This window comes from Corvus hawaiiensis, chromosome 1 (assembly GCF_020740725.1).
Source record: "Corvus hawaiiensis isolate bCorHaw1 chromosome 1, bCorHaw1.pri.cur, whole genome shotgun sequence".
NCBI lineage: Eukaryota > Metazoa > Chordata > Aves > Passeriformes > Corvidae > Corvus > Corvus hawaiiensis.
This window is the reverse complement of record NC_063213.1, coordinates 71218567-71246381: the sequence shown is the minus strand read 5'-3', so window position 1 is coordinate 71246381 and position 27815 is coordinate 71218567. Positions and strand designations below refer to the sequence as shown.

Sequence of the window (27815 nt, the reverse complement as noted above, 5' to 3'; positions counted from 1 at the left end):
AAAAAAAAAAATTTGCACTTTCCACTTCCTTCAGTGCAAGTTTCATCCAAAAGCATTATTTCCCCCCACCGCAGACCACCACCCATGGAAGATTAACACAGTTGACCTTTCCCACCAATTTAGAACAACTTAAGTTGAAAGTAGTAAAAGAGAGGATGAGAGGTATGGGAAGACAGACACCTCATTTGAAGTCTCCCCCCAGTGACACAGGAAAGGAAATGACTTCATGAGGTTTTTACTACCAGCTTTGACAGACAATCACACACACACCTACTCTACAGCGTGCCTGGTACTGGCTGGGCAGGAAAAAACCCAATTAAATGGAACTACAAGATAATCTTATTTCACTTACAAGGCTAAATTATGAAAAAGATTGAGGAGGAATCTAGTTTGGCCTGCTACTTGTACTGAAGTGGAAAAATCAGGAGCTCCGGTTGCAACATGGCCTTCTCCCATTTCAAAACTCAGAATGTTGGAGAATTAAAAGAGTAACATCAGCAACACATTTTAGACAGCGTATGCTCTCCACAATCCATCTTTGATTTTGTCTCTTTGACAATTTACAATACAAATGTCTTTTTAAAAGACTGAGCATTTGAGATTTTGAATTTACTTTGAGAATAAGTATCCTGGCACTATTTTTCCCTCACTATTATTCCAGGGGCAAGCTACACACTCAAGCCCTTCCTGTTACAGAGCTTCAACGTAATACAGTGATTTTCTATACAGCTGCGTGCTCAGTGCTGGTACAGAAAGACATCTGCCCAAACTATTACTTCTATTGTTTTCCACTAGGAAGAATGAGCATTGCTTGGCTCCTCAGGATTCACAAGCACTTCCAGAGAGCACAAGCACTAGTTACATACTGGCAGTACCTTCAGCAACAAAGGCAGGTTTTGTCAATTTAATCCCGCTTTCATTATAGATTGAGGATACTGGGTCTGCTGACAATACTCAGTCAAATTATTTACATCCTTTTTTATCTCTGCCCCAAGCTGCTAAAATGGAAGGATACGTTGCCTCCTCTGCTGTCCTAAAAATTAAGAGACTCTTGCTGAGCTAATCTCAGGTTTAAAAAAGAAAAACCTAGACCAAAAAACCCCACCATACCAAGCCCTGCAAATGAATTTATCCATTGCTCTTCATCCTATCAAAGAACTGAAAAGTTACAGGCTTTGTTGATTCTCCATTTATTTTGAGAAATATAAAATATGAAAACTAGTTTACAGTTCTGGCACAAAAAATAATGACGCAATAAGCACAACGTTTCTTTTTACAAATAACGCTATATATCTTTACCATTTAAAAGTGCCTAGAGTTTTTCACAGCAAATAAACTTTATTCACCTATATATTTTTTCCTTATTAAAATATTAAATCTATTTAAATTGCACATGAACACCTTGGTGAAGTAAACTAGAAGTAAAATTATAATAAATCTGTATATAAAGCAAACAGTCATTAGAAACTACATGGAATGGAAAAGACTATAAAAGCCTAAATTGAATCTTAAAGACTGACCAAGAAAACAAGAGACAAGACACCAACTGATATGGCACAAGTGATTAAATTATTGACAATTAGACAATAAGTAGAAAGTAAAGCCTATTTGAAGATCGTCACGGATCTAACACACTGCTAAAACATTTTGATGCAGAGGTTTTGTAACATTTAAACTGGCAAGAGTTTTTCAACTGCTAAACATTTTTCCACAAGATTACAAGGCATCTCCTTCACTTTATATTGAACCTTAAAATGAGTACATTGGTAGATAGAGAATGTGCATAAGAAAACAAAACTTTACACCAAAGGCTGTAGTTGACAAGTTACCTTGTTTTGACAGTAGAACAGTTGAGAAGTTTATCAGTTAAAATTAACATCATTAACTTGCAACAGCAGAAACTAGAACATTGAGATTATTCTTCTTGCTTTAAAAACCATACCTTATTCCAATTTCCACAATTGCCGAGGGGTTCAACCTGCAGTTTCACTGTCAATACAACCACTTAAGCTATGCAAAATCAGGTCTGCAAAACTGAAGCGTCTGTAGAACAGGGCCCTAACTTTCACCTGGTAGTCTTACTTATCCTTCACAGACACTTGCAATGAATTCTATCAGTCATTTTTGGGAGGTGAGTGGTGATCCAAGATGTCCAACCTGAAAGCTTTAGAGGCCCAGCTGCCATAGTGTTGTGTGTGCTCTGACCTTCTGGGTTATGTTTCTTAAACGCAAACCCTTTAACATTCCAAGCTGAAGATCCAAAAATTCAAAGGCTTACTGGTTTTAAGTCCTGACCTTGTTCAAGCCTGTGCTGGTTATTTACATAAGCATTTCTTTCAAACTCCAACACAACCAATTCACCCATTTTGGTATCTTTTGCAGGTGGTCAAAAGAGTATTTGATTTGCATCAAAACAAGAATAACATAGATCATAGGGTCTGAAGAAGTGTTCAAGGCCAGGTTGGATGGAGCTTTGAGCAACCTGGTCTAGAAGAAGGTGTCCCTGCCCATGGCAGTGGGGTTGGAAAGAGATGGTCTTTAAGGTCCCTTCCAACCCAGACCATTCCATGGTTCTATGAATAGCATTGTTATGTTGCTTTAAGAAACACAGCAATGTTGACAATGGATGTATGATGAATGCTCCTTTATGTCATTCACATTAAGCAGCACAGGAAATACATATGCACACTAGATTTCTTTGCACTGAAGCCAAGCTGTTTAAAAACGCAGGAATACACTATATTCTCAAAATTAGTGTTATATTACAGGCATGCACAACTTCACATATCTAAACAAAATCAGGAGGCAGGACCTAAAACATAGGCTTTGTGAAGAATTAAACAGTGCCTCAACATTTGCAATCTAATGAATTTTCACCACTTAAAATGAGAGCGCCAATGTGATCCTCCCCAAAAAATACGTTTATAACCAGGTATTAAAGCAAGTTTAGTCCATGTGAAGAAAATTTGAAAAGTGATCAACCTAATTCAGAGAGGGAAAATAAATAGCATCAATAAATTACATTCTAAGGTTTTCCAGTTAACCACCTATTATTTTTCATCTCAGTTTAATTGAATACCTCTTCTTAAATAGATACAGAGAATCTCTTAACAAAAGCAATCAAAATTTTGCCTATTTTGGTTGTTAAATATTACTTTCAAAGAAGTGAAAGTGCCCAGTTTTACACATAATTTTAGATTCAGAGTACTGAAGGAAAATGCAAATATGACATTGAAAACACAGCAGTCCTAACAAATACAAAATATGCAGCTTTTGAAAAAAAAAAGCAGCTCACAAGGCACTTACTATAGTGGTCCATTAAATAAACTGTATACATAGTGCACCCTTAAAACATCATTGTTATGCATCAAGCTTTTTCAGTGTTAAGTGAGATTTATTAGAAACAACCACTGGGTTCTGTGTATTCTGAAGCAGTTATTGAGCAGCCTTGTTTCGTATAATGTAAATGAAACAAATTAGAAGTGGGTCATATCAGGAGAGTATTTTATGTAATTTCTCATGTGAAAGCTTTTCCGCGCAGTGGTAAAATGTAATGTGGAAGGCCATTCTGACACACACCTCTCCCTCCGCCTGACCCCTCTGCCCTAAAAAGCTACATTCCTGCTACTGGAAGAGCCTGGCATTTTAATTACCATTGATTCTATCATCAACTATTGGTTTGGCTCATCATTTGCAGCTTTGAAATTAATGTGCATAACAGTAGCATTAAGCCACTTTCCTTTCCAGAGCAAAAACTGGCAGATTAAGTATCTGTAAAAATTGTACATTGTTCAATGGCTTAAAATGCTGAGTCATAACTGACGTACTTGATACTGGTTTGATTTTTTTTTTGTTCACAACATACTTCAAGGGCCAGAAGAGCTACAGACCCAATCACATCTCCTAGCATTTCTCTGTGGGAACGGGTTCTTCATCTCCCTTGAGAAAGTATGCATATATTAAACCATACTTTTGAATTACTCCCACACTGAGAAAGCTTGGATCATACAAACGTATTTGCCATCTCCAGGTTTCCACAGTCATATGTTGGACAGAATAAGGAAAGCTGTCATTGACAGAAGGATCTGTAGATTGGCCAAAGGAAGAGTTAACATTCTAAATCAAAAGCAGTCCCAAAACGTTAGCAAAAGGTACCAACTTGTTCAGGGGACTTCAATCTACTTCAGCCCGGTCTGTCATGGTACTTATTTCATCCATAAGCACCCAAGTGAGGAAACTTAAGTATTTGTCCAGAATTACCGCACATAGTCCATTCTCAAATTCTACTCTGCAGATCACTTACAAGCTCCCCAAATTCTTTCCAGCTCAAATCACCAAAAAAAAAAGGTATCTAATCCTCATTCACACTTTTGCATAGTTTGGCATTTTCTGGATTTGTACTTTTGTTTTTTCTTTCATAGCTTTTGAGGGGACTCCTCTGTCACACATGCAAGTCCTTCCAGTCTAAATCCTTCAGGAGCAAAACTGAGTCCCACTTAAGCAGCAAGCTGTCCAGGACCGCTTGACATCCTTCTTTCCACTCAAAGTAAAGATTATTCAGTTTTATCTGCACTTTCAGATTTTTCCCTTTGCATCATGCAGCGACGAACTATGCTGTCAAAACTTCCTAGGTAAAACAGGCCAATGATGCGAAAAACGCCCATGCAAACAACCTGGAAACAGAGAGAAACAGCTTTCAATTCATTTAGGATCCTGGATTGCAGTGTATTATTGAATCATAAAATTAAAAAAAAAAAAAAAAAGAAGTTCTAGGCAGGCATGTTATATAATCTTCAAAAAACAAACTTACCAAACCAAGCTAACTATGTAACAGCTCAGGACTGAGCAGCAGGGAATATTCTTACTCACCAGTTTGCTGCTTCAGCTTGGAAATACTACTGCAGTTTCCTAAACCCAAGTGCCACAGCATTAACAGCCATTTGATGAAAAAATAATCCATCTTTGCATAATGTTCTACATTCTAAAAGCATTTTAAACTATCAGAAATTATGAAAACTAATCCCAAATCCTACCTGCTGAAGACCTTCAGTAATAGAAGTGACTGGTGACATTCCACTTGTCAATATTGACAGCATGTAACCATCTGATCCAACCGAGCTGTTGAAGTTCCCTTGCTGGATGGAAGGATTAAGAAAAGAAAAAGTAATTTACTCAGTTGTGGCTAATCATGATATGTCTTATTTCAACAGCTACTCTTGATGGACACAAGTGACTGACATCACTAACAACAAATATTTTAATGTAAAAAAAATATTACCCGAATTAAGAAACAAAATATTCAAAAATATTTGGGGCTATATAGCACCATTCTAAAATGCATTCACTTAAAAATGGAAAAGGAAGCTAACGTCTCTTAAATTACCACAGATTTTTCACAAGATGTAAAGGCTGTGAATTTCTTCTTGAGGCATGTTTACTTGTAGAGAAGATGCATGACAATCCTCACAGCTATAAGCATATTTCAGAAACGGAATGATACCCTCACTCTATTAGATCACCAATCACTACTATAATTGTGTGACAAATACCACTTGCCCTTTGTTAAAATTAGGTTACTTATCACATGAGATTTGGCAAGGGGATGTATTTCAAAAGCTAGGTAGCAGGTTCTCCTTCACCTATATCAAGGATTTTTAACTGCAAGACACAGATTGTTAAGCAATTCAGCTGGCAGAAAAGTGGGGACAGACACCAGGAAGAAACCCAAGCAACCAAACAACTTTAATTACTTAACAGAAAAATTGCAGTTCTACAGCTCTTACTCCCAGGCTTCTCTCATTTGTTTCCATTTGACTTTGTGCCAGAAAACAGACTTTCTGAAACATTGTGGGACTAAATCTATGGAATGTGGAAGTGACAGAAGAAGGTGGCGTTCCTGGATCAGGGTTAGGGGTGAATCTATGCAAAGGAGTAGAGGTTATTAGATCTGGTTATTTCCCAACACACATCTGAGAGTATACAGACACCGTCTCGTTTCTATTTCAGTCTCTCAGCTGATGGCTAGAGTCCATAAAGATCATGTCTGAACTAATACATGATCCGAAGTGTACAAAGTATGGTATAGATACACCAGATGCTTAAGATGAGAGAGGAGATTAGTTTTCCTTAATCACCAGAGGAGAACACTGTGTTGAGGTAGTACTTGCTTTTAAAACAAAATCAGACATAATTTTGTGTTTATGAGCTGTATTTGTGAAAATACTGTAAAAACTTCACAATTGAACACCTGTGTAGATGTAAACCATGTTGAAGATCAAGAGTGTTTGGAACTGCAACGTAATTGCAGGTTTTAGGATTCAATGTGTGTGCTTTATGATCGTGAAATTTCATGTTTGTTTCTATTCTGAGGTGCTTTTTTTAAGCACACATGCATTCCCTAGCACAAAACATTGAAAAAAAAATCCTCAGAAAGGCAATACACTAAGAACAGCATTTTATGTATTTTAATCACTCATAAATCACAGTCTTTGGATATTAAAAGCCAAAAGAGATCAACTTCCTTCCTTTATTGTAAAATTATTTTTATATGAACTCATCTTCAAGAAAAATAAGAGAGTACAACAAGCTTTTGAGGTTAGACAAATGGTATTTGATACCTAAAAAGTCAATAGAATTTAGTGCTTTCAAGTCGGTCCAAATCCATCTTTGAGACATTGCATCATACTGATGCATCAGTTTTTTCTGTCTGTGTACAACTTTGGATACCTTTTACTTCTGAGAGATTGTATAAAATCATTTGTGGGCACAGTGGCAAGAGAAGAGTAAAGAAAACAGCTCTTGTTCAAACTAACCTAAGAGAACTGTTTTGTGTTAATTGGTTTTGCATTTAGCTTAGCCATTATCTTATGGTCCTTAGGCAAGCACGACGTGATCCCAGCCTCTTCAACACAGAACATGCTCAAAAAACATAATTTACTTACTATGGCATCCTTCACTATAACTCTGGCGACTTGTTCTGCTTGGCAAACAGATGAGGTTTCAGAAATCAGCTTCGTCTCTAAGGGCTTTAATAGAAAAACACCCATTTAAGTTTGACTAACAACACACAGGAGAGAAAAACATGAATGTCAAATTTTGGGTTTGGGTCTTTTGTCACAGATGACATCATTGCTAGCAAGTGGTACCATACTGTCACCTAAACACCCATTTAAACAAAGGTATAAGCACGTTCATAAATAATTGTCCAATTTTAAAAAGGGAAATGACAACTTTTCCTTGAGTAGTACTATTTTGTATATAGTTTATTACTACTACGAAAGTGTGTCTTTTCCCCAAGTATTTTATTTTCAGTAGAAGCTATTAAAATGCTTGAACTATATTTCCTCAATACCTATACTAGGTCATTTATGGTTTTTGCCACAAATGAAGTAAAAGATTGGCCTGAAATATTTTAAAAATCCTATAAAACAGCTTGCTTTTATTTTTTTTTCATGCCTACTCTAATACTGGGACTAATTTAATTCTGAGATTATTATTTTTAAAAAAGCACTTGTAGGGAAAAGTTGAGCAACTACAGGTTTCTCATCATCAATTCCAAGTACTACAGTAATTAAATTTCACAGCAAGGGGCCTATTCCCAATATCTGTAGAATTATGAGTTCTGATTTCATCAACCACACTCATTGAATTTTATTTTTTTTTAGTGGGTGTATTTTAAGGGTGGCCAGGGGCACATCAGTGTTTTTCACAGAAATCACAGAAAAAAACCTTTTACATGCTTTCCTACAGTGGTATGGCTTATGTCATCAGATCTCCATTTCACAGCCCCTACTTATGTTTGAGCTTATGGGCCAGTATCAAACAAATCTGAATGAGATATAGGGATATCAACAGTAATTCAAATACTCTAAATCTGGGAAAAAACCAGCAGCTGCTCAGGAGCAACAGGTAATGTTAATGACATGTTGGGAATAAGGCAGGCAGAAATCAGATGTTAAATACTTGATCTGGCTGCTCAGCTGGCCAAGGCACGGCTGGCATTTGTGAAGCCGCTACCTCAAAAAAAAAAAAAAAAAAAAAAAAAAAGCTCACTGATTAAACACAGGAAAGCTGTATCCTAGCTCCTGACATTTTCTTTTACTATATTCAATGATTACAGAGAAAAAAAGGAGATGCAAGGTACAGGCACATATTCTAAGTAGTATTAATTATTAATAGTAATTCAGCAGTATTAAATAAATGCAACAATAAACGAGTATCTGAAATGTCAGAGCAGTGCAATATTGCAGAGATTTAAGGTACACTATCATGCTAGGAGCAAGTCATCCAAAGAGGTCATGTAGGCTAAAACAAGGCATAATTCTCTCCTAAAAGACAAGACTTTTTTGACAAATAAGATAAATCTCTCTGAATCTCTTTCAAAGAGAAATCTTAGATGAACAGTACATTCTGCTGGTGCCTGCTGGTTCCCTGAAATAGGCTATTATGAAGGAAAAAATCCTAGAGAATATGCAAGCTATACAAGTATCTGCAGATGTCTAATTCTGGCACTTTATGCGGATGTGTGGGAGTATACATTTAATACAGAATATCTGTATCAAGAAATGATGAAGTAAGAACTGTGTTATACAATCCCTACTGATTCCTATTCAAAGGGTGAAAGACAAAATGGAATTCAAACTCAATTTCCAATTATACATGATGGTGCCTGCTGAAAAGATGATAGCCTTAGATACCAGATTTCTAGTTCACAGTGTGCAAATAAAAAATAAGAGATTTTTTTCTGGTTACCTGATGCTTTAGTCTGAACAGGGGGCCTGAATGTGATTTTTAGAATTATACTTCACATGTATGGACACGGCAAATGACAAGAGGTGACTAAAGGTCAAAACTTTCACTTTTAAGGCAATCCAAATGAAAAAGGCCTGCTGCTGACACATCCTTCTGAGAAGTGATATTGTCATTTCCACTATGGGCACAGTGCAAGAGAGTTTCCTTTCTACCGTAATACTAGAGAACAGCCATTATTGAATGGGGTCATTACATGCATTCATACAACATGATTTAGGTTGCAGGCTCCACTGAAGGAGCTGAGGTTTATTTCAATCTGTCACATCTATCACAACAACCACACATTATCAAAGATGCAAAACAGGAATATTATTTTTTGGTTAATTAAGCTTTAATATCAAAACAAATAGTGATTTTACAGTTTACCATTCCACACTAATATTCTGATTGTAAGCAGGGATACTCTGCAATGGTTCAGACCTTAAAGGTAAGTCGTTCTTAAAGCCTCAGAACAAGAAACTACACAAAATTACCCTACAAGCTATATAACTCTGAGTAGTTAAAAACTGATAAAACTGAAGTGTCTAAAAGTACTTCTTAAAATCTTAATATGCTTTAAAAATGGTGATTTCAAAAACTGAAGCACAATTTACCTTTGTTTTACTTTCTTCTGCAAAGCCAGGAGTGTCAGTATCTGGAGGATAGGCCACTGTTACGTAGACATTATAAGGTTTTACCTGTGTTTTACAAAAGCATTAAATGTTATCTTAATACTGACAGCCTTTACATGTCCCTTATAATTTCATTCATTTCTCTTGCAATTAAGAAATTCAGCAAGCATGAATTTGAATTGCCTCTAGGGTTAAGTATTCAGCACTTACAAGACTTGCAGCTTTGCCAACTGAGAAACAAACCAACAAAGATTTTTAAAAGGTGGTTGTGATGCTTTTTCTAGTAAGTCTCTAAAGCCTTTGCAAATTATGTGATGAATCCCAGTGGTTCTCAAGACATTTGGGAAGAACATTAGAGTAGTTTAGGTCTATAACTTTACCAATTTCAATTTCTAAAGGAAGACAAACCATTGTCAAATATCAGTACCCAGCATTTAGAAACACAAGGCCAAAAAGGCTTTCACTGAGGAAAAAAAACCAACAAAAATGTAAAATTCAAATTTGTTATCTTTAAGAGGTATACTCAAGTCTCAAGGCTTTTCAACCCATGCCATAAACTTGCAAGAGGTCAACTCTAAGGAGACAAAAAATAATTGGAAAATGTGAGGGAAAATGGAAAGTCTTATATCAAGGATTGTATTTAGTTATGTATTTGTATGTACGTGTCATAGAATTACATCACTTAGTGCAATACTATTCAGAAACTGCTACAAAGCAAATCTGTACTCCAATACAAATAAAAAAAGCTTTTAATGAAAATATTCAGAGGGCTATGATAAAGCAAAGTGTTTGTAAAACACTAACATTTTTATTTAGATTATGAAACATTCTATATTGAAAACACTTACTGAAATACCACATCACACGCCCATAGACACCCTATTTTTAGTCTTGAATAATTCAGTCTTCACAAAAGTATCTGCCACCAGTCTGAAGAAAGACCCTGCATTCACACTGTTCTATTTGGCAGACCAGAAGTGATTCCTGGCAGTTTTACCCCACATTCTTATCCTGATCAAGACACACAACAGGGGCTATGCAACGGTCTAGAACCAAAGACAGGCATTTTATATATAAACACTTAGTAATGCAAATACACATTCTCAACAGAAAAATGACACAAGTAATTTTCAAATCAGTTTTATTTGTCTTACTGCACTGTACTCACCCACCTTGTTCCACTGAATAACGAAAATGGTGTTTGTTTGGTTTTGGTCTTAAAACAACCATAAGTTTAGACCACCGCAGTATAAAAAGCTCGAATATATATCAAAATATAGAAGGGTGAGTCACTGTCAAACCTGGTGGTTTTTTTTGTGGACGATCCTCAAATTCTAACTTGTTACATATGGTTCACATACCGCTTACCATGGACTCTCAAACAAACTGGCAATCATTGGCCTGTCTCTCATGCATCCATGTGGTATCTTCAACACCATTCTGCACTTAGGACCTTGAAGAAGGCTTTTAATCAAAAGTCTTAAAAATCTAGTCCTTTTAGTTAAAATAAAAGATTAAAAAAATGTCTGCACATGTGGTCATACTCAGTTCTAGGAACAGATTCAATCTATTCCCTCTTACACAATTGAAATCAGGTTCGTTTCTGTGACCCCATGCAGAGCAACAGCATTGGACTGCTGCCAAATGAGGGCAAGTAACACACAGATATTAGCAATGCTGCACAATACAAAAAAAACCAACCCCAACCTATTTAAATGAAAATGTCCTGTGCTGACAGTTAAAACGAAATTGTTTCTAATCAAAATTACTTAACATTATTGCACACATACCTCCATTTGCAGGGCTTCAGCCAACCCTCGAAGAGCAAATTTTGTTGGAGAATAAGCTGTATAACCAAACAGGCCTAACTGCCCAGCCTGAGATGATACAAACACAATCCTTCCCATCCTTCGCTCCTTCATGGTAGCGATTACTGCTCGGCTCGGGTAAACACTTCCCAGATAATTGACTGCCATTAATCTCTGTACAAACAATATTAATATTTCAGTATTTGAGCCACAGATCCAGAATCCTTCAGCTGTTTGGTCTTATTTATCACAAAAACCCCTATTTCAGTCTGCTTTAATAATCAGTTCACCAGATCTGTTCTGGCAAAAGAAACAACTGTTTTCTATTCTACAGCTTCATAAACTGTTTTATAGCTAAAAATCTCACTTCAAGCCAAAAGAAATCTTGTAAGTCTTAATAGCATCCAAGATACTGATAATACTGTGAACCATATGGCTTTGAAGGAAAAAAGAAGAATACATGAGGGAAAATCTAACCTGAACAGTCTCCAGGAAGCAATCCATTTATGCATGATGCATGAAAACATACTGAAAGTTTAAAGAGCTTTCTAAAACAGGAAACAGGAAAAATGCTACGTATTTACACATTTCAGAGATTTTATTCTTTGCCAGGATCAAGGGAAGTCTTTAATTTCACTCTCTACAAGACCTAAAACACAACTGATAGCCTATACAAGCAATAAAATGGATGATTCAAGTTTATTATAAAATTATGCCCATTATTTAGTATTTTCAGATGACTCAGCATTATCTGTAGATGAATGGAGGTCTGAGGGCTGCAGGCATAAAGTAACCAAAATACAGGTGTTTTGGGGTTGCATTTCGTCTTTTCATCAGAGCAGCAGCTTCTCAAGCTGAAACAATTTGTGCATCTCAGAACTGAAGACTGGTAGCAGCTGCATTTTTCTTAAACACATTAAAAATATTTTTGAAAAATCTTCAACAGAAAAAAATGTGAAATCATTAGGGGAGAAGTTAGAGGCAACCCTTGCAAATCTGAAGAGGTTCTGACAGCTAGCACAAGTCAAGTGTAACACTGTCCAAGTCTGCAAAGACACAGGAATGCAATCTAATTATTAGAATGGTTAAATAAGAAATTATCATATGATGAAATAAAAAAGTATGCTCACTCACTTCAAAAGAATTCACTTCAATATCCTCAAATTTTCCTGTAACTGATGTTCCTGCACAGTTTACAAGCATGTCAACTGGCCCCAGCTTCTCCTGAGCCTGGAAGAGGTGACAGAGGTTAAGATACTTTTTAAGAGGAAAAAACCTTCCTATATCACCATACCATATAAGAAACTATTTCCAACAGAAATACAACACAGAGAGATAAGTTTAAGATATATAGGTGAATCAGTTATTTTCTCACCTGTTTTAGAACATTCTCCACCTGTTCGTAGTCTTTAGACACATCAACAGAAATACAAAGTACGACCTAGAAAAGAAAAGTGAAAGCACATTTTCACAAGACACTAAGTCCAGAAACTGTTGACTCCGAGCCTTTCAAAAGAAAAAAGTCCAATGTCATTATCTTTTCCACAAAAAAAGTCTTTTTGACAAGATACTCTGCACTTTTTCCACACTGGAGAAAGCAATATCTGCTCCCTCCAAGCTCCTCCCCCTCACACACAGGTTCTAGTATAATAAAGATTACATTAAGAACAAATAAGCACCTCATGATCTTCAAAGCAGCTACTCGTGTGCAAAGTATAATTTCTAATTTATTGTACTAAGACACACGATTGATGGAGTTATTCACATGAAGTTTAGTAAAAGCTATTTTAACTAAGGCAATCAAAATTCCCCAGTGATATATTTAACTTTCATCAGCTAAACACAAGTCAAACCATTTGTGTGGCTTAGGGTCATCTTTAAAGAAAAAAGTTTTTTCCACCTCATAGCAAGGCATGGTTGCAGTGTATCCTGAAACTGCAGCACCAGCACTGCAAAAACAATCTGTTCCAAAATTTAGAAAGCAAGTGTTAAAAACCCACTGATTTTAGTACTTGCAATGTATACTACCTCATTTCATTTTTTTTTTTTTTTAAGAATAATAGTAAACCTAGTTGCATAATATTTAATTGGGACACCTCAAGGACAAAACAAAAAAAAAATTCTATGAGAAACTTGACACATTGCACAGTGTCATTAATATCTAAAAAAAGCAAAGTACTGTGTACATACCTACTCCTTGTCTGATAATCAGACATTAAAGTGTTTAGTTTGAAAGATACAGAAAAATTAAAGTAACCAGGGAAGAAAGAAGCAGAGGGGAGGGGTGGGCAGGCAGGATGAAGGAAAACAGGTGATAGTGATATGGTTTTCTTGCAGCTAAAAGTCAGACCCTGTTTTCCTTGAAAGTTACTGACTATTTTCAGCAAGATGGTCTCAGAATCTAGGTTTTGAAGCACCTTCAAGTCAACTTCTGGCCAAAGAAAGCACTGCTTCTTTTAGGTTACCACTTCCAAACTGTAAGACTGCTGCAAATGCCAGGTGCTAAACAAATAAGCTACTCTCTCTGCTAAGCCATCAACAGAGCTCTGGGGCAATTCCTCATCTTGAAAAGAAAAGCCATCTCCTATTGCAATAGAAGGAGGGATTCCTGTATTCTTGTTCCAACTTCTATCCTTTCTGTTACTTTGGTCAACTAATTTAAAGGCAGAGGTGAAAAAAAACAAAGTCATCAGTAGTTTGTAACAAGCATGCTCATGAATACTTACGGACCACATGGGCACACACACAAAAAAGGTTTACCACAGTGTAACTAACTGCTTTGGCAGCCAGTGATTTGTCAGTCCTGACCCTGGTCAGACTGTGACACTTCTTAGCTGCATAACCAGATTCTGCCTGCCATTCCTGTACAGCAGGTTGGCTATTCCTGCCTCCCAGCATTGTGTGTAGTTGGACATCAGAGTAAACTTGTGGCACAAGTTATTGGCAGGAATCCCCTTAAGGCACTTATTACATTTTGGAAACATTTACCTTTTCGTAAGTTTAAGAAAGCAGCAGTTGAATGCAAACAACATTGAATTATTATTTGGATGTCTTTGCCAAGATCACTGAGGAGATTAAGCAAATCACAGTTCTCTACAAAAATTGGAGCAATTTGTTAATTTAACAGATTGCATAGATTAGTTACACTGTGAACAACACACTTGGGAACTACCATAGCTTTTACTGACTGCTATCACATTTTACAATTCACCTCTTTGCTTCTATTATCACACATTCTTTCTGCTACCATATACTAATTAGCTTCACTCCAAAATATGGACTGTCGATCCACATCTAGGACACAGAATATGCTACCAGAAGTAGTCTTATGCCCAGCCCTGCTCATTACATTTTGTTCTAAATATTGCATGGTGTTGGATCATTAATAAAGCTTTCCCAATAAAAGATCAACTCAACCCCCAGTAAAGTAACTGGGAATATTCTCAATTAGAAAAAAGATTTTAAAAATATCGGAAAAAGCCTCTAAGGGCAAGGATCTTGCTCCAGTGCACACCTACATCCACAAAGGCTGCACCATCTAAATCACATGCAAACGTGAAATACTAAACATACATAAAGGTCACACTATGGTTGTCAATGCAACTTGGTTTCCAGTATGTATCCAAGAGCTGAAGGGTGACAGCACATGCCCAAGAAAAAAGTAATCTGTGCTGAGGACCTCTGCCTCTTAGCCTGACATGGGACCATTCAATGTCTTCAATGACACAAAGAGATCTGCAGGAAGTTTGCAGATGGCACACCAAGCTTGGTGGTGCAACTGACACACTTGAAGGACAGGATGTCATCCAGAGGGACCTGGACAATCTTGAGAAGTGAGCCCTTGGGAATCTCATGAAATTCAAAAAGGCCAAGTACAAGGTGCTGCACCTGGATTGGAACAATCCCCCCTTATTGATGCAGGCTGGGGGATGAGCAGATGGAGAGCAGCCCTTGTGAGAAGGACTTGGGGGTGCTGGTGGATGAGAGGCTGGGCATGACCTGGCAACGTGAGCTTGCAGCCCAGAAAGGCAATGGTGCCCTGGGGCTGCATCCAAAGCAGCGTGGGCAGCAGGGAGAGGGAGGGGATTCTGCCCCTCTGCTCTGCTCTGGTGAGACCCCACCTGGAGCACTGCATCCAGCTCTGGGGTCCCAGCACAGGAAGGACGTGGATCTGCTGGAGTGAGTCCAGAGGAGGCCATGGAAATGACCAGAGGGCTGGAGCACCTCTCTTATGAAGACAGGCTGAGAGAGCTGGGGTTGTGCAGCATGGAAGAGGCTCCAGGCAAAACTTACAGCTGCCTTTCAGTACCTAAAAGGGGCCTAAAAGAAAGCTGAAGAGGGGCATGTAATTATAGGACAAGAGGAAATGGCTTTAAACTGAAAGACAGTAGGTTTAGATTAGATATTAGGAAGAAATTCTTTACTGTGAGGAACTGGCACAGGTTGCCCAGAGAAGCTGTGGATGCCTCATTCCTGAAAGTGTTCAAGACCAGCTTGGATGGGGCTCTGAGCAACTTGGTCTAATGGAAAGTGTCCCTGTCCACAGCAGGGGAATTGGAACTAGACATCTTTAAGGTGCCTTCCAGCCCAAACCATACCGTGATTCCATGGTCTAGTAAAGGTAACAGTCTGTGTATGTTACCCATACCAGACATCCACTGTGGATACAAAAATGCTGCTAGCAAGGATTTTCTATTTTCTAAGTCCATGAGAGACTCTTCTCTCTCACAGAAGAGGTAGCAGAGTTATGTAAACAACCAAGCCACCTGCAACCTTGAAAAGTCTTGTTTATGGTATAGTAGAAAAATATTTTGACAATGGATGTTTTAGGATTTTAGCCAATCACCCCCAAGGGGTGGCTGGTCCTTTGTCCAATTAGACTATGAAGAAAAAAGTCTATAAAAGAGTTTGTAAAATAATTAAATAAATCAATCTTGCTGCACAATTCCTGCCTGCTGGATCATCTTCTCCTCCTCCCTATGGCTGCGGGACACGGTGATATACCCTAGGGTTGCAGTAAAAATCAACTTTCTCTACAGCCTTTCAGTAATCCTTTTGTACTGCTTCTCTGTTCATCTACTGTCACTTTCCAGCTCGTGATCTGCTGTTCCAGTGCAAGCTCTGCCCCAGACCTCCTGTTCTGTTCTTTGCATTCAGATCAGTCAGGCTTCCCTGAGACCACATCCACAACCCAACAACAGCTACAGAAGAGCCAGCCGGCCCATCACCTCCACTGCCTACTGCTTAACCTGGCTGCCAGCCTAAAAATGCTTCTGCAAAAAAAGTCCCAGTCAGTCCACACTGGAGCTTGCTCAACCTTGAAAGTACTTTTGGAGATTTTCACTGAAACTCCTAGGAACATGCCCAAGTAATACTCTTTTAAAAAGTCTGCATCTATCAAGCTAGGACAGATTTTAACAAGAACATCCTGACACAGTGTTTGACAAGGGATTAACTGTAATGCTAAGCTTGGGAAACTGCTAGAGCAACTAAAAGAAAATGGTTATCAGGATTTTTTTTAATGGGCAAAATACAGCTTCTCCTCACCTCAAATGGCTTAGATTTTCAAACAAAGTTGATCTGAGTAAGGCAGCATGCACAGAAAAAAAATTCAGCTTGAGCCATTTGACAAAAGTATAAGGAAGCAAAGACAGAATCTTATCTTATAAATGGAAGTATTAAAAAATTTTGTATCAGCTACTATAATGCAAATATTATTGTCTTACTGTCTGCAAATATTTAGCTTTTTTCATTGCTTCTTTTCAACAGAATATCTAACTTAACAATTCAAATCCCTTTTCATGGACAAATAAATTGCTTCTATTTGTGATCATCAACAAAGTTCTGGAACACAAGAAGTCAAAGATGTTAATTTAATAGTTTCAATACTATTTCCCCTCTCCATTATTAGTACTGAGAAAAAATTATTTTAACATTTCACCTCAAGGTTGCACGCTTTGAACACAGCAAACTTAGCTATTCGAAGCTTGTACTTCTACAAGCTCTAAAACCATTGCCTTTATGCATGAGTGCATTATCTATTCAGCAAAGCAGCTTCTACGTTTAGAAGTCTCAGAACTTCACAAATTTAAGTTGTGTAACTGGTACAGTACTTAGTCAGGAAATGGAACAGAAGTATGATGTAGTGAAATAAACCTGGGAACAAGCAACTAAACTTCTTTCCCAAGATAGATGGTGTATTTATGAATTGCAAAAAACCAAGATATTTGAGGGAAAAAAATTTGGTTCTTCCACTTCATTTGAAAGAATAATATGCTCATCAAGTGACAGTAAATTGCAGCTATCCAAAAAAGCATTCTACACCTACAGATGAAGACATCTTCTTCTAAGAAAAGCAGGCTAATGCACTAGCTAGGCAACATCAAATATAGCAAGAGCTCAGAACATCTCACGTAAACAGACACCATGATACTCCTGAATCCAAATACTGAGTCCTCACTCATTTTTGTCAAACAGCTTTGTTTTAAAGACAGGACCAGTGAAGTGTGTTGTAGTGACTGTCTTAAACAAAACACACAACAGCCCCTCTTGGCAGTGACCTTACCTGCTTGTCATTAACAGAGTACTTTTCTATCTCCTTCTTCGTCTGCAACAGCTTGTTCTGAAATGGACACAAAGACAAAAAGCATTGTGGTTTTGAGAGCAGTGTTAGTCCTCAGTACTTCAGTAAGGCTTAAAAACATTCCCTAAAGCCCCCCAAAGTTATCCTCAACCAGTTACAGCATTTTACGGTCATTTTGAAGACTTAGGAATATATGAAAACATGAAATTTATCAAGAACTCACTTCACTATTTTTCACTTTGTGTTCTAAAGCCAGTAATGACTTCTATAGATTTAATGCTTTTGTTTTGTGCTACAGAGAGCACCTAAGACTGTAGGTATTGATTCTTCTACTTTATTTTGGCTCTATTTTGTATGTATGTAATATTACATAAACTCTCCTGCAGCAGAATCACTGGCATGAAATAATCAAAACCCAAAAATTTGGTAAATTCTAATTGTAATAATCCTTTCAAGAAAAATTCTCTTAATTCTAACTTAATTCCAGGTTATGTAAAGTAAGTTCTCAAGTGTAAGTAAATTATAAAATCAGCTGGGACTGAGGGCCCCCCAAAAATTAAGTGCTTTTGTTTCCAGAATATTTAGGTTTTTCGCAACAAATAAAACAACAGCCTGTTATGAAAACAGAGTACTTCTGTCTTCATAACTACTGCTGAATTCTGAATACCTCTTAGTTAAAAAAACAACAACAATAGCAACAATCCAACAAAGCAATGTTTTTTCCTCCAAAGCTGTCCTGATGAAGAGTTTTTCACTACTAAAAAATATGATATAATGCTGATTTGACATCAGTATATTTTGTGACTTTTAGAGATGATTAAATTCCCAGATGGCACTTACCATAGGGAAATTCTATAGTTTTAACCAATATAGGGGTTTTCCTGATTTTGTGCTCTGGCACAGATCTAGACAATGATATAATAAATGCCATTAACAAAAGCAATAGCACCGGCAAAGTTTTAAGGCAAGCTAATCACGAATTCCACATTGGGCTATGCTTCTTAAAAAGGCAGCCACCTCTGCTATTCAAATGCATTAATTTGGAATGCTTAGGGTCCCCTTAAAATATACACTGAAGAAGTATGAATAATCACCAATGCCAAAAGTATTCCCCATCTATACAGATTTTGTGAACAGTTTAGCCAGTAAAATCACACATACACTTACCTCATCCCTTGCAATCAGTGTTATGAAAGCACCTTGCTTATAGCATTCAATAGCAATACATTTTCCAATTCCACTGGAGCCTCCAGTTACCTAAAAGTTATTTGAAAATGGCAGTGTTAGTCCACTATTCTCATTCCTTCCCCCAGTATGTATGAGTCAGATCACATGAAAATTCTAAAAACATACTGAGGTTAAAATATCACCAGATGAGATACGAATACAGGAGATGCACTAAAGTTAGCTTACCTATAGAGTATGAATGAAACGTAAGATCTGAATAGATCAATGAGCCTTTGTTTCTACCCTAAACCCAGTTTTACCTCAGTGGTAATTTTTGGTCATTTCTGTTGTCAGGCACACTTAGACCACTCACATGTGGGCACTCTCACGTGTTCCATAGCCTATCTCTAAAAGCGCGTTGTTAAAAGTCTCAAATCGCTATTAATGCCATAACAGTGCCATTACATACTGCCCCTTCATACCTGGCCACAGTAGAAATTATTTCTAATATCAGCTATTGCAGATTGTCTTCTGAAGATGTCATCATGTAAACAAAAACAGAAAACATCTTCTTTCTTATTAAAACAAAAAATCCCATTAATTCAACAGTTGGCCCTTTGTAGCCTATTTCTCAGTCCCCCAGTCAGAACCTTGAACTGCCCCCATGCCATCCTGCTATTTCAGTTTAGTGGGGATGCCACCACCTAAACTTCCATAACCTTTTCTTCTTCCTTCAAGCTGTAACACCTGGATAGTCTTATATGCAAGCAGGAAGTCAATATTTTGTTAATATTACACAAATACAGGCTGATGGGTACGATGCAGGACTGTACCCTGCTAAACGATACCAACACACAGGTGAAGGTCACCTTACCACCTCCCTCACTACCCTCAATAAATCTACTTATGAACTGCCTGTGGAACAAGATGTAGATGACAATCCTGACCTCTCTTTTTGACTAAAATAAAAATCGCTGTCCGACATCTTTAGGTGACTACGATGAGTCTCAGTCTGTACATGCCTTCGGTTCTCACACAGTGGTATCTTCCTTATATACCCAAGTTATTTGAATTTTCCTTAAACAGCATATTAAAAGTGATATTGAGAAAATATTGGAACAAAATACCTAGAAGCAGTTATTGTCAAGAAAAATACATTGATGAAATGAGTTTGGAAGAATTGGAAAAAGATGAAATTCGTATTTCTCAGGAAATCATAATCTTTTGCTCTTTATCTAAACCTTTCCAAAGACTCCAATGAAAGCTTACCTTCTCCGTTTTAAGAAAATGGAGGCATTGAGCTAATTCGTGTAAGAGCAAGACCCCAATCTCTAACTACACATCCTATCAAAAGCCTTGTGTTGTCTCCTTATTAGGCAATGTCTCAGTTTTGTTTTCAGAGATGCATTATCCTCAAAATTCTTTCCACTCCCAGAGGCAATAAAGTCAGAAGAGTCAGAAGAACATTCCCATGAGTAACTAAACTCTTCTTTCATTTGAGTATTTTACCACCAGCCTTCAAAAACAGCTTAGTGCCAATAAAATAATCCCAGCAAAGATTTACAACACAATCCACGGTTTCTGACTGGTTCATCTTCAGCCGCAAATGGGCCAAGAATGGGTGTAGCACTCACAAAGACTAATTCCAGCTCTTTAGGCTTCCTCTGTTATTAGAGAGAACTGCTTCAGATTAACTTCTAATTGACTCTGCAAGATCAACTTCACACCACACCCACCTTTGAGGATAACTCCAAGATGCGTGCCCTGCTCTAGAAACGTGACTCTGTCTGTAGTATTATGAACCAAGGATGATGGCTTTCAGTGTAAATTAAATCCGTAAGAGTGCAAATGTTAATTATTGATTAATTAAGGTGGCAGAACCACAGAATTAATTTAATGCTTCATGATGGAAAGAAGTAACAAATACAATGAAATTCCTAAAATAGATTGCAATATTCCAATACATATCTGAAAAGATTAAAATAGTTTGATACATTCAGGTAGAGCTCAGATGCAGAGCATGTGTGAGGTGCTTCTACAGGTCAGCAGCAGGTACATCAGCACTAATCAATGGGCATGGAAGACTGCTCCAATTCTAATTTTTGGTGAGACAGCTGATTACTACCAGCACAGACTGGTGACTATCATGAATGGGTCAACTACACTAGTGCTTGAGGAATTCTCTGCAGGTGAAGGTACTGGCACCAAGCCTCCAGCTCGTCAAACAACACTAATGTTCATTTCAGAAAGGCAATGTCTGAAGTCCTGCAAGGAACAGAAAAAGTTTTTACTTACAGTCACACCCAAGAACACTGGACAGAGCTCATGTCAGATTGATCCACGATAAACTGCAATATCAATTAGCTGGGAACTTTAGCATTTAGGTGGGAGGCTACTACAAGCACGTGGGAGGTTGTTACTAATACACACATCTTTCAGTAACATTCACCATGAGTGCTAATGTAATAGCAAAAAAAAAAAAAAAAAAATCCCCAACACTAATGAAAAGTTTGCTTTGTGCTACAATGAAGTTAACCTAACCAAATCTAGGTAGGTAGCTAAGTTCCTAACGCAGATGCTCAGAACTAACGAAAGAGCACCTACTCTGGTAAAGACAACATTATTACAATTAGCCTTGTAGCCAATGGTTCTACGCTGCTACTGCCTTTAATTAATTCCAGACATTTGAATTGCCACCAATCCCATTTTTAAATTTTACTGTAACTCAGCCTCAGAGGAGTTAGCAAAAATAAGAATCTGGCCACCGCAACTCAAATCACAGATTAATTTTTTGACAAGAAGGAACAATTAAAACTTAGTATTAATTCAGATGTTCAGAATGCAGTACTACCAGCCCTTGAGCAGTGTTACTGATCTGCTTCTATGCTTAAAAAGAACAGGTACCAAACTAGCTATTCCAAAAAGTGTCCAACTTCTTGAGCTATGATCCTCAATAACAGAGTTCAATTTTTAAGAATCATAGGGTCTTTTTCCCCCTTAGAAATGGAAACGGTGGGGTGAGGTACAGAGAATTGATCTATTAGAGCCTCAAATTTGAGATACTGGAAATTCACTTCAATTGGTGAGACAGTCTGAATCCAAATTAACTAAACTGTCATCAGGAATGATCAAAATCAAGACTTAATGTGGTGTCTCCAATAGACCTTACTAACTTTCACTTAGAACTGGTTGCAAGCTGGCTTCATGCTTTTAGACAGTGCTCTGTTAGAAGGTTCTGCTGAAACAGAACAGGCCTTTAATCTGCTCTAAGAGGTTAGCACACCTGACTCAAAATGACCTCTTGTCGAACCACTCGGATGTGTCCAAACCACAGATCTTATCGCTCCCAGCACAGGGGTGATGGTGCTGAGACACCAAGATGGGCCATCCTTAAAGCCAACCACAGTTACCAGGCCAGGTTCTGCACAGAACTGGGGAAACTACTGGACTAGAGATGACCCATGTGCAGGAGGAGGAGGGTTCGGCATGATCATCCTGAACTATGTCCACATGAAAAAGGGCCCTTGACAAACTGAATGGGAGACAGTCCCAGGCAGACATCTTTCCATTTCCTGCCATCACTAATCCACACTTTGATAAACTGCATTCATAACACTGAGACCTCAGGGGTTTGGGTTTTTCTCAGAAATTCCACTTGGTTTTAGAAAGATTAAGGCTGAAACAAGGGGAGGTGATTAGCATTAATATTTCAGGAAAGAGTTTTTAAACATCAGTCAAAAACTTTTGTAGAGAAATTGAAGAGAAAATGTGTATAGAGCAGGTGAAGCATCCCTGACAAAGGGCAGTTAAATGTGGTCTGAGTGAGCTCAATGCAAATAAAGCAGTGGTGACTGACTGCCTTAGCCTATTTTCATATTCTTGTCTACTGTTATAGCCAGCTACCAAAATACTAGCTAATTCTTACAGAACCCATGACATGTGCTAGTTTGTAGCCTGAGACCAAAGAAGAGAGTTAAAGCCAATGGCAAAATAAGAGATGTATAAAACTGCCTTCTGAATTTCGAAGCACAAAGAAGTTCAGCACATGAAGCTGCAGCTCTACCACACAAAAATAACTTCTATACCCTTTATTTAAGAACACTTTCCTCGTCATGCTAGAAGTAAAAAAGTTTTAAGCATCTAAGAAGCATTTTGTTTAAAATAAGCTAAACCTAATGCCTGAGCCAATTTAAGAGCAGAGAAGCCCTTACCATTTAATGGTGCTAGCTGGGGTAAAGAAAATACATAGCAGATAAGGACAGGGTGGGGGGGGAACCCACAAGATTAGACGATGAGTAATTTGGAGTTCTCTAGACTCTCACTCTGAATAGTACTCCTATTCTTTTCTAAGAAAAAGAGACTCTTATAATTCTATGATTTCTCCAGAAACCATGTCTCGCCTAACACAGCAAGGGCTTCCATGATGCAAATGACCCCGGGAGAGGACAAAGAAAAAAACCCAGTTTTCTGCTTCAAATTCCTATCCCAAATGGCAGCCACAGTCAGTTATTTAGCCATAACTCAAACATGTACTAACCATAACTGTTAGGAGTGAAGAGAAATAATTTTTCTGAAGGATTAAAAGTGAAAAGAATGCTGACTAAAGTTGAAAATTCAATAACTGGTATGTAACAGCCTCTGAAGTTGTCCAATGACCTTCCTTCAGAAATGTAACAGATACATTTTCATTATACTTTAAACAGGCCTCAGGAAAGAAATGTTTCTAGGGAAGACTGACTTTTTCTACTTAAATAAAGCAATCTATTCAAGTATATTTTGAAAAATTATATTTAGTGTGCAATGACAATCACTTGCCCTCTTGAAAGAGCTCAAGCAGCTATATATGCAATTTGTAGGTCATTATCCTTCCATTATTTCAACAATGGGTTTAACTGAGGCCTGATACTTAAGCAGATTTTGATTTTTTTCTGTGAGAAGACTTCAAAGAAGCCCTTACATAATGTTATGGTCCTTAAATATTTTCATGAAGTCTCTCAGTCATTTCAGTAGCAGAGAACGTTCACTCCCAGCATATGATCAAAGAATCCACTTTACACACACAACATGGAAAGTCTTCTTGAATAGTATTTCTGATTTACATTACCATCATCCAATACTTTTCCTTATACATGACATTAGGGAATCTGAAATCCACATGTACAAGTGTCAAGAATTATTAACAGCATCTACACATCTAAGAACTAGTGACCTCCAACCAATTGTTCCACATTTCATTAGTTTGCACGAACAATTTAAGAGCATTACTGAAGTTAAAAAAAAAAAAAAAAAAGCAGTTCCACAAGTGCTTTCCACAAGTTCCACATCAATAAAACTAGTTGCCTGCGATTTTTATCATCAAGTTGGATGTATCTTACAGCCTTTTTCTTCATCAATATGTTAATATAGTTACTTTTCTAGTTGAACTTCTAATTTTACAGGACTTGCAGGAATACTGTTTTTTACACTTCCGCTCGTACCAAATTGAGCTTAAACTGCTAATTAGCAGCAGCAGTTACAGGGAGGCTTCTCCAACAAGAATAGTCTCATTTTCAATGTGAACTTGTTTAAATGAACCCTTCTGATTAGAAGAACCAGCACAGCAGCTTTTAAAGAGTTTAATCACTATACAGAACGAACAAAACTTCGTGTTATCACTGCATATGTAAATAAATAAAACCAAGCAAAGAAACAAAAAAGAAATAAAATCCATTTAGCTTTTTATGTTTGCTATTCTATTTCTTCATAAACATCACAGAAAGCCCATAAGTCTCCCTCACCTCTGCTTTATAATCATTACTCCTGTGGGGAAAGAGCCATAACCCGAGAACTTTAATGCAACCTTGAACACACGTCACACAGAATATGATGCTGTAAAGCCACTTACAGCACCCAAGTTAACACCTACTGCATAAAGCAACTTGGGAGCACTGTTGCAACTTGAAAACATCTAAATCATTCTGAGGACAGCTCCATCCTCCAAAGAGGAACTCCGAAAAATAATAATGAAAAAACCAAACCAAAACTACTCACTTACAGTAAATTTAAACAAAGAGTAAACTGCAGCTTCTCTGCACAGCACATACCCTGGAGATTTGGAGATAAACTAAGAAAGCTGATTCTAGGACCCTGAACCTTTGAACCGCTTAACTCGTTTGCTGTCATGTGCCCAAATTCACTACTGTGATTCCTCTGAAAGCACCTGGACAGTATTCCCCTTTCTTCGGTCCCCCTCCTCCCAAGCCACATACTCATGCAACTTCCAGTGGTTTCCTACTCATGGACTCTTTCAACAGTATGCTCTTCCAAAGACTTCCTTCTACCATCTTGTCAAAATATTGCTCAAAGACATCCATATCTACGTGCTTAAAGATGAAAGGGCGCCCAAGTGTCATCTGACCACTTCCTTTGTATTGGTTTTTCCATTTCCTCATATCTGACTTGGTTTTTTAGACCAAGGAAATAATAGATTTGGCCTTTGGTCTATGCGTGTGTACACACACCACTTGACTACCCTGGGAGATGCTGAAAGAAAAGAAAACTCAAGGTAAGCGGTGGCTTGGGGCGTACAAAAGGAATGTCTCAAAAAGCCAGCGCAAAGACTGGAAGATGGTGACTCAGACCATCGCCTTAAGCCAACCGGGACACACAGCGGTTGTCAGAGCCATGGGGACAGGTCATTTCCTTATCGCCCGGCACTTGTGGCTCCCGTGTTTTGGTAGCTCGGGGTGCCACCGCCAGCTTTCCACGATTCCTCTCGGACCCGCGGGCACCTCCAAGGCTGGCACTGACCGGCCCCCAGTCCCGCTCCGGGCGCCCCCAAACCTCCCTTCCCTGCCGAGAGCCTTCCCCGCTCTCCCCGCTCCTGCAGCGGGATTCCTGCAGCCATACCCCCGGCTGCCAGCGGGGCACTGGCCGCAGCCTGCACCCCCACCTCGGAGCGAGAGGCTTCCTTCCTTCCTTCCATCCCTTTCCCGGCGCAGGGCGGGCGGCTCGGGAGCCCCCCCGCTGCCTCCCCCATCGCCGAGGCCGAGCGGCAGCGCCCTCCCGCTGCCTCCTCCCGCGGCGGAGCGGGACGGCGACAGGGGATCCCGGCCCCGTACCCTTCCCGAGGGGCGCCGCACTCACCACGACGTGCGCGCCGGGCAGCTTGAGAGACTTGGGGCTGATAAGCGGCGACACCATGTAGAGGAGGAGAACGAAGGCCACGATGAAGGCGGCGGCCAGGAGCAGCATGGCTCGGGCTGCGCCGGCGGAGAAGGAGCAGCGGGCGGGCGGCCGGGGGGCCGAGCCCCTCGGGGGGGGTGCAGCGGCGCGGGGGTCGCGGGGCCGCCCGTCCGCCTGCCCGTGCCGCGGCGAGACCGGCGGAGACGGCACTGCCGCGGCGGGAGGGAGGCAGCGAGCGAGCGAGCGCGGCGCGGAGGAGGCGGCCGGCGGGAGGAGGGGCAGGGCCCGGCCGCCGCGCCGCCGCCCGATTGGCTGCCGCGGCGGGGCGCGGGCCCGCGCGCCGCGATTGGCCGGCGGCCGGGGGCGGGCGCGCGCGGGTTGGCGGCGCGGCGGGGCCGGGCCCGCGGATTGGAGCGCGCGCTGCTCCCGGGGTCACGGACGGAGGCAAAGGGCGGCGGGAAGCGGGAGCCGCTCCCGGGCCGGAGCGCGCCCCCTACGGGGTGTCTGCCCGCGGCGGCCTCTCCGGAGGGGACCGAGGGCGGCCCCGGTCAGGAGAGCCCGGTCTTGGCGGCCGTACCGGCAGCTCTTCGCGACACGGCTGCGTGAGGGCCGGCCCCTGCCCGTGGGCTCGCCGTTGCCGCCCACCCCGAGATGGGCGGTGCGCGGCATCTCGCCGCGGGGGCGTGGGTTCCGAGTTCGCCCTGGATGCCCCGTCCGCGAGGAGGGAACCACCGGCTTCGGGAGGGGAAGGGAAAAAACCCCCTGATGCTGGTTAATCATAGAATCATAGGATGGTTTAGGTTCCAAGGGACCTTAAAGATCATCTCGTTCCAATGTCCCTGCCGTGGGCAGGAGCACCTTCCACTAGACCAGGCTGCTCGAAGCCCCGTCCAGCCTGAGCACTGCCGGTCATGGGTCATCCACAGCTTCTCTGAGCAACCTCTTCCAGTGCCCCATCACCCTCACAGTGACGCGTTTCTTCTGCATATCTAACCTAAATTTCCCCTCCTTCGGTTCGTACCCATTCCCCTTTGTCCTATCACTACAGTTCTTGACAGAGTCCTTCTCTGTCTTCCCTGTGGGTTCTCTTCAGATACTGGGAGGTTGCTCCGAGGTCTTCACGCAAACTTCTCGTCCGGAGCATGAAGCACCTCTTTATACACAAACTTGTTAATACATTGCCTGAGGTTACCAATTGACATGACTAGAATGGTGGAGATGTGTCAGAACGTTCCTGCAGTGTGCACTCCGAACGGGATAAGAACAGAAAGCTCTCCCTTGTATGGGAGATAACGTGTCAGTGAGGTAGAAAGCATAAATCCTTTATGCAAGATAATTAACAGACTCCATCACGGTATGCTTTAAAGCTATCATCACTCTAGTAAAAACAGATGCAGGTTCTCTGGGACTTGGTTTGCGCAGTGGTTAAGCTTCACTGGGTTCTGCTGGCTGTAGTTGGAGTTTATGCTGCTCTCTTCTAAATCCAAATTTTTTTTCAGCATGGTGTTCCCTGCTGAGTGATACTACAGGTTTTGCATGTTATTCACATTAAAAGAAGATAAAAGCATGGTTTGCAGCTTTAAGGCAGAATATTAGAACAAATATTAAAACAAAACAAAAAACTCAGAGTAGTTTGAATAAAATAATTCCATATATTTGACTTAGATATTT

General features: G+C 39.7%; 1 protein-coding gene across 1 annotated transcript; it reads right to left on the bottom strand.

The window, feature by feature from the left end:
* Positions 1 to 1174: 1174 nt before the first annotated feature.
* Positions 1175 to 26320, bottom strand: KDSR (3-ketodihydrosphingosine reductase). Its single transcript, XM_048310649.1, has 10 exons — positions 26106 to 26320; positions 18981 to 19070; positions 17796 to 17852; positions 12606 to 12671; positions 12365 to 12460; positions 11213 to 11404; positions 9405 to 9488; positions 6942 to 7025; positions 5034 to 5135; positions 1175 to 4673 (listed from the first exon to the last, which is right to left on the bottom strand). Exons 1-10 carry the CDS (start codon positions 26211 to 26213, stop codon positions 4554 to 4556), a joined length of 999 nt encoding a protein of 332 aa, XP_048166606.1. The 5' UTR covers positions 26214 to 26320; the 3' UTR covers positions 1175 to 4553.
* Between the last annotated feature and the right edge of the window lie 1495 nt (positions 26321 to 27815).

Excerpts from the sequence above, each read along its gene's own strand:
- KDSR (XM_048310649.1), bottom strand. The coding sequence starts at position 26,213 with ATGCTGCTCCTGGCCGCCGCCTTCATCGTGGCCTTCGTTCTCCTCCTC. Across the intron at positions 17,853-18,980 it reads CACTGATTGCAAGGGATGAG|AACAAGCTGTTGCAGACGAA; the intron begins GTAAGTGTATGT and ends TGTCCATTTCAG. Across the intron at positions 7,026-9,404 it reads CAGAAGAAAGTAAAACAAAG|CCCTTAGAGACGAAGCTGAT; the intron begins GTAAATTGTGCT and ends TTTCTATTAAAG.